Raw genomic sequence first — 7,008 nt, 5'->3', positions numbered from 1 at the left:
ACTCTAGGCATTTATAGGGTTTCTCCCCTGTGTGAATCCTCTTATGGGAAGTTAAGGGCATCAGAGATCCTGAAGCATTTTCCACACTCTGCACATTTATACGGCTTCTCTCCGGTGTGGATCCTCTTATGTAAGTTGAAATTGCCTTTTTCTGTTAAGCTCTTTCTGCACATCTTGCAATGATATGGCTCTTCCCCTGTATGGATCCTATTATGTAAGCTTAAATTGCTGCTTCTGCTGAAACTTTTTCCATACTCAAAGCATTCATGGGGTTTCTCCCAGTGTGGATTCTGCTATGTACATTACAGCTTTTTTTTGCACTGAAGCTCTTTCTACACATGCGGCATTCATATGGTTTCTCCCCAGTATGGAGCCTTTTGTGGCGAGGCCCCACGAATTGGTGAAACATGTGGGTCCATTCGTGGGCATAAAAGCTATAAGAACGGACAAAGCGCTTTCCACACTGCAGTCATTGAAAGAGTTTCTCCCCCGTGTGGATTCTGCAATGTACGATATAGCTACTTTTTGCATTGAAGCTCTTCCCACACTCCGTGCATTGAAAGGGTTTTTCTCCCGTGTGGATCCGCTCGTGTGACTTTAGATGACATTTTTGACTGAAGCTCTTTCTGCACTCCAGGCATTGAAAGGGTTTCTCCCCGTGTGGGTCTGTTTGTGGGCATGAAAGCCACCAGAACTGGCAAAGCACTTTCCACACTGTAGGCATTGAAAGGGCTTCTCCCCGTGTGGATTCTGTGATGGTCAGTAAGGTATTCAGAGACTGGAAGCTCTTTCCACACTCCATGCATTGAAATGGTTTTTCTCCGTGTGGATCCTCTCGTGTGACTTAAGATGACCTTTTTGACTGAAGCTCTTTCCACAGTGCAGGCATTTATAAGATTTTTCCCCTTTATGCATCCTATTATGTATGCTTAGAGAAGAGGTGTTGCTAAAGGTTTTTCCACACTCCAAGCATTCATAGGGTTTCTCCCCAGAATGGAGCCTTTTGTGGCAAGTGAGCCCCCCCGAACTGGTGAAGCATTTGTCACACTCGGTGCACTTATAGGGCTTTTCACCTGTGTGGATTCTTTTATGGGTATTAAGGTGACTTTTTTGACTGAAGCACTTCCCACACTCGCTACATTGATTTGGTTTCCCTCCTCTGTGCATACTTTGATGGGAAGTTAAGATGCTGGATGTACAGAAGCTCTTTCCACACTCCAGGCATTTGTACGGTTTCTCCCCTGTGTGGGTCCGTTTGTGGGCACGAAACTTATCAGAACGGGAAAAGCGCTTTCCACATTGCAGGCACTGAAAGGGTTTTTCTCCTGTGTGGATCCTCTCGTGTGACTTAAGATGACCTTTTTGACTGAAGCTCTTACCACACTCCATGCATTGAAATAGTTTTTCTCCCGTGTGGATCCTCTCGTGTGACTTAAGATGACCTTTATTAATGAAGCTCTTTTCACAGTGCAGGCATTTATAAGGTTTTTCCCCTTTATGCATCCTATTATGTATGGTTAGAGAAGAGGTGTTGCTAAAGGCTTTTCCACAGTCCAAGTATTCATAGGGTTTCTCCCCAGTGTGGGTTCTGCTATGTATGATACAGCTTTGTTTTGCACTGAATCTCTTTCCACACATGTGGCATTCATATGGTTTCTCCCCAGAATGGAGCCTTTTGTGGCAAGTGAGGCCCCCCAAATTGGTGAAGCATTTGTCACACTCGGTGCACTTATAGGGCTTTTCACCTGTGTGTATTCTTTTATGGGTATTACGGTTACTTTTTTGACTGAAGCACTTCCCAAACTCGCTGCATTGATTTGGTTTCCCTCCTCTGTGCATACTTTGATGGGAAGTTAAGATGCTGGATGTACAGAAGCTCTTTCCACACTCCAGGCATTTCTCTGGTTTCTCCCCTGTGTGGGTCCGTTTGTGGGCACGAAACTTATCAGAACGGGAAAAGCGCTTTCCACATTGCAGGCACTGAAAGGGTTTCTCCCCGTGTGGATTCTGCTATGTACGATATAGCTACTTTTTGCATGGAAGCTCTTCCCACACTCCATGCATTGAAATGGTTTTTCTCCCATGTGGATCCACTCGTGTGACTTAAGAAGAGCTTTTTGACTGAAGCTCTTTCCGCACTGCAGGCATGGAAAGGGTTTTTCTCCCGTGTGGATTCTGTGATGGTCAGTAAGGGATACAGAGCGACGGAAGCTCTTTCCACACTCCATGCATTGAAATGGTTTTTCTCCCGTGTGGATCCTCTCGTGTGACTTAAGTTGACCTTTTTGACTGAAGCGGATTCCACACTCCAGGCATAGAAATGGTTTTTCTCCTGTGTGGATCCTCTCGTGTGACTTAAGAGGACCTTTACCACTTAAGCTCTTTTCACAGTGCAGGCATTTATAAGGTTTTTCCCCTTTATGCATCCTATTATGTATGGTTAGAGAAGAGATGTTGCTAAAGGTTTTTCCACACTCCAAGCATTCATAGGGTTTCTCCCCAGTGTGGATTCTATGTACATTACAGCTTTTTTTTTTTTTGCACTGAATCTCTTTCCACACATGCGGCATTCATATGGTTTCTCCCCAGTATGGAGCCTTTTGTGGCAAGTGAGGCCCCACAATTGGTGAAACATTTGTCACACATGGTGCACTTATAGGGCTTTTCATCTGTGTGGATTCTTTTATGGGTATTAAGGTTACTTTTTTGACTGAAGCACTTCCCACACTTGGTGCATTGATTTGGTTTCCCTCCTCTGTGCATACTTGATGGGAAGTTAAGATGCTGGATGTACAGAAGCTCTTTCCACACTCCAGGCATTTCTACGGTTTCTCCCCTGTGTGGGTCCGTTTGTGGGCACGAAACTTATCAGAACGGGAAAAGCGCTTTCCACATTGCAGGCACTGAAAGGGTTTTCTCCCGTGTGGATCCTGCTATGTACTTATATGGTATTTTTGACTGAAGCTCTTTCTCACTCCAGCATTGAAAGGGTTTTTCTCCTGTGTGGACCTCTGTGTGACTTAAGATGCCACCTTTGAACTGAAGTTCTTTCCACACTGTAGGCATTGAAAGGGTTTCTCCCCTGTGTGGATTCTGTGATGGGCAGTAAGGATTCAGAACTGCGAAGCCTTTCCACACTAGGCATTGAAATGGTTTCTCCGTGTGGATCCTGTGTGCAGTCAGGTTTGAAGAGCTATAGAAGCTCTTTCCACACTCCATGCATTGAAATGGTTTTTCTCCCGTGTGGATCCTCTCATGTGACTTAAGAGGACCTTTATCACTGAAGCTCTTTTCACAGTGCAGGCATTTATAAGGTTTTTCCCCTTTATGCATCCTATTATGTATGGTTAGAGAAGAGGTGTTGCTAAAGGTTTTTCCACACTCCAAGCATTCATAGGGTTTCTCCCCAGTGTGGGTTCTGCTATGTATGATACAGCTTTGTTTTACACTGAATCTCTTTCCACACATGTGGCATTCATATGGTTTCTCCCCAGAATGGAGCCTTTTGTGGCAAGTGAGGCCCCATGAATTGGTGAAGCATTTGTCACACTCGGTGCACTTATAGGGCTTTTCACCTGTGTGGATTCTTTTATGTCTATTAAGGTGACTTTTTTGACTGAAGCACTTCCCACACTCGCTGCATTGATTTGGTTTCCCTCCTCTGTGCATACTTTGATGGGAAGTTAAGATGCTGGATGTACAGAAGCTCTTTCCACACTCCAGGCATTTGTATGGTTTCTCCCCTGTGTGGGTCCGTTTGTGAGCACGAAAGTTATCAGAACGGGAAAAGCGCTTTCCACATTGCTGGCACTGAAAGGGTTTCTCCCCCGTGTGGATTCTGCTATGTACGATGTAGATACTTTTTGTATGAAAGCTCTTTCCACACTCCATGCATTGAAATGGTTTTTCTCCCGTGTGGATCCTCTCATGTGACTTAAGGTGATCTTTCTGCCTGAAGCTCTTTCCGCACTGCAGGCATTGAAAGGGTTTCTCCCCCGTGTGGATTCTGCTATGTATGATATAGCTAATTTTTGCATTGAACCTCTTTCCACACTCCATGCATTGAAATGGTTTTTCTCCCGTGTAGATTCTCTCATGTGACTTAAGAGAAGCTTTCTGACTGAAGCTCTTTCTGCACTGCAGGCATTGAAAGGGTTTCTCCCCCGTGTGGATTCTGCTATGTATGATATAGCTAATTTTTGCATTGAAGCTCTTTCCACACTCCATGCATTGAAATGGTTTTTCTCCCGTGTGGATCCTCTCGTGTGACTTAAGAGGAGCTTTTTGACTGAAGCTCTTTCCGCACTGCAGGCATTGAAAGGGTTTCTCCCCGTGTGGATTCTGCTATGTATGATATAGCTAATTTTTGCATTGAAGCTCTTCCCACACTCCATGCATTGAAATGGTTTTTCTCCTGTGTGGATCCTCTCATGTGACTTAAGATTACCTTTTTGCCCGAATCTCGTTCCACACACCATACAGTGATATGGCTTTTCCCCTGTATGGGTCCTATTATGGCAAGTGAGGTCACTCGCATAGTGGAAGCTCTTCCCACATTCTAGGCATTTATATGATGTCTTCCCAGTGAGGCTTTTTTTCCGGGAATTCGGTTCCTTGCTCTGAGTAATCCTCATTCTACCCTCCCTGAGTTGATGCAACCTCTCCTCTCTGTGGAGGCTTTGATGAGAAGTAAGGGAGGCGCTGCTTCCGAAGCTTTTTTCCCTATTAATATACCAATGTTGCTTCCTCTCTTCGTGGCGCTTCTTATGTGAATTAAGATCACTTTTCCGACTGAAGGTCCTTCCACAATCCAGACATTTGTGTGGATCCTCTGCTTTGTGAATCTTTTTATGCAATGCAACGGAACAGCTTGTACTGAAGCTTTCTGCACACTTTGTACAATTGTATGGTTTCCCTTCTACTATTCTTTCACGTGAGGAGGAGGAAAATTCCTTCCGGAGCATTGCCTGCTTTCATCTTGTTTCTCTCCAGCAGGGCTTTGGCAACAGTCACCTAATCCAGATTCACCTTGGAGTGTTTTGCCATACCTTGAACACATTTCTTTTTCATGACAATCATCTGTGTCCAATAAGACATTGATATCTGCACATGGTAAACCAGAGCAATTCTCCAGCTCCTCCGTTAACTGGTTTTCCTCTGAACTTTGCTTTCCATACAACTTTTCTGCAACTTCCTTTTTGTCTTTTGGCAAAGGTGCTGCTACCTCTTGGCCAAAATCCTCCATCTCCCATCCGTCACCTGCTTGCAACAATAGAAAAAGAAAAGTTAACACAAACTTAGGTGCAAAAGGGATCAAGCACCACTGCTGTATTTGAACAGTACCAAACTTCCTCCCAAATCACATTGGTTCAAAACATGGTGTCATTCCTAAAGCCATTTTGGATCGTGTTCAGGGTTGGCACAGCGAGGCTGGGCAGAGCTGTGGGAATGGGAGGGGGGAGTAGAGATAGCTGGGCATGTGTAGCCAAAATAGAATTCTTTCCCCTGGGAACCAAGGATGTTCTCATCAGCACCTGGTGAGGCACATGAGGAAAACAGCTGGACTCGGATTGTGACCTAATTGGACGATGTGATGGATGAGTGGACTGGGGTGAAGAACTTTGAATGGGGGGGGGGACCGCTGGAACTTCAGAGTCAGCTTTTCACCAGCTGTGCCAAAAGGACTTGCCTAATAAATCTATACTTTGAGGAATCATCAAACCTCAGAGTTTTGATTCTTTTGGGTCTGTTACTTCGAACCCTGACACATGGTGCGATGCTTAGGATTAAGCTGATATAAGATTTTACCTTCGGCTCTCTCTTGTCCTCGGTGGTACAAAATGAAAACGTGAAAATCTTGGCTAAGATCATTTAAATTTTATGGGGGGAGAACCATCAGCTCTACTGCTTCAGATTTAGCTCAAAGGAAGCAGAAGGGACACTTAAAAGAGGCTTTCATTCATTCATTTGTTCATTTATTCATTGCATTTATTGGCCTCCAGCTTGCCATATGGAAACCCTTGATGCCTTATTATATTAAAAGGATAAAAATATATATAAACAATAGTGTACAAATACAAATACTCAGTTCTAAGTAAAAGTCAATAGACTTGATGATGGAGAACCTATTGGTTAAATTTCAATCTGAGAAGGTAGAAATGTTGACGTCCTTGGACCTGGGAAATGAGCTTCAGCCTCATCTCCATGAAGAGGTTTTTCCTTGAAAAAAAACTGGTTCTCAGTTACGCTGGGGTGTTCATTCCTCTTTATCCCAAAGGGGCTTTTTCTTAAGGCAACTGGACTTTATTTTTTCCTTGAACATGTTTCCCTTCTCATCCAAGAAGCTTCTTCAGTTCTGATTGAACGATGGAGGATGGAAGGATTGATATTCCTTGCAGTCATCTGGACATAAGCCCTCTTTCCGACTGGATGACCGCAAGGAGTATAAATCCTTGTGTTAAATCTGTGGATTCTTATCGGGCTCTTAAGTGTCATATAGTCATTATAGACCAAAAACAACAAAATGAAAGCAACTTCTAAAAAGCTTTCTACAAAGTGGGACAGGCAGGATTGGAAAGAGGCTAGGATGGGAAACTTCATGTGGAATTGAAGGACATTTTATCAGACTAAGTAGGAGTAGAAATGTACAGAAGGATGCTCCAATCTATTGCATACATCAAACAAATTAAATATTTTATCTGAGCTGCTCACATCCACCACCCAGGGGAAACCTGTCAGGGAACTGGTCAGTAGGTATGGTGAAGTCAGAGATGCTGACACAAACTTGATATAAATTAATGTTACATGTATGTATGTATGTATGCCTGCCACACACTGTAAATATATATTTACAGTAAAATTTCATCCAGTTGGTCTGGAAAGTGTTGGACAGCTTCATCAGCACACCCAGCTTTACTTGTTATTCGTAACTTACAGTAATTATCAGCCATGACTGGCTCCAAAGGTGTCATGGTACTCTTCACCCGCTGCTCGCTTTAGCGTTTCAAA

The 7,008-nt window shown here is 43.8% G+C and overlaps 1 protein-coding gene across 1 annotated transcript; it reads right to left on the bottom strand.

The window, feature by feature from the left end:
• Positions 1-469: 469 nt before the first annotated feature.
• On the bottom strand, positions 470-5,087 carry LOC113432617 (uncharacterized). Its single transcript, XM_087954149.1, is given in 7 exon segments — positions 470-666; positions 798-2,000; positions 2,003-2,515; positions 2,518-2,616; positions 2,619-2,864; positions 3,033-4,331; positions 4,334-5,087. Coding segments are annotated over 7 exon segments (4,188 nt in total). The 5' UTR covers positions 4,965-5,087.
• Between the last annotated feature and the right edge of the window lie 1,921 nt (positions 5,088-7,008).

This window comes from Notechis scutatus, chromosome 2, assembly GCF_049901735.1.
Source record: "Notechis scutatus isolate UNSWTSFEM ecotype Mainland chromosome 2, rNotScu1.2, whole genome shotgun sequence".
Classification (NCBI taxonomy): Eukaryota; Metazoa; Chordata; class Lepidosauria; order Squamata; family Elapidae; genus Notechis; species Notechis scutatus.
This window is presented reverse-complemented; position numbering and strand designations above follow the sequence as displayed.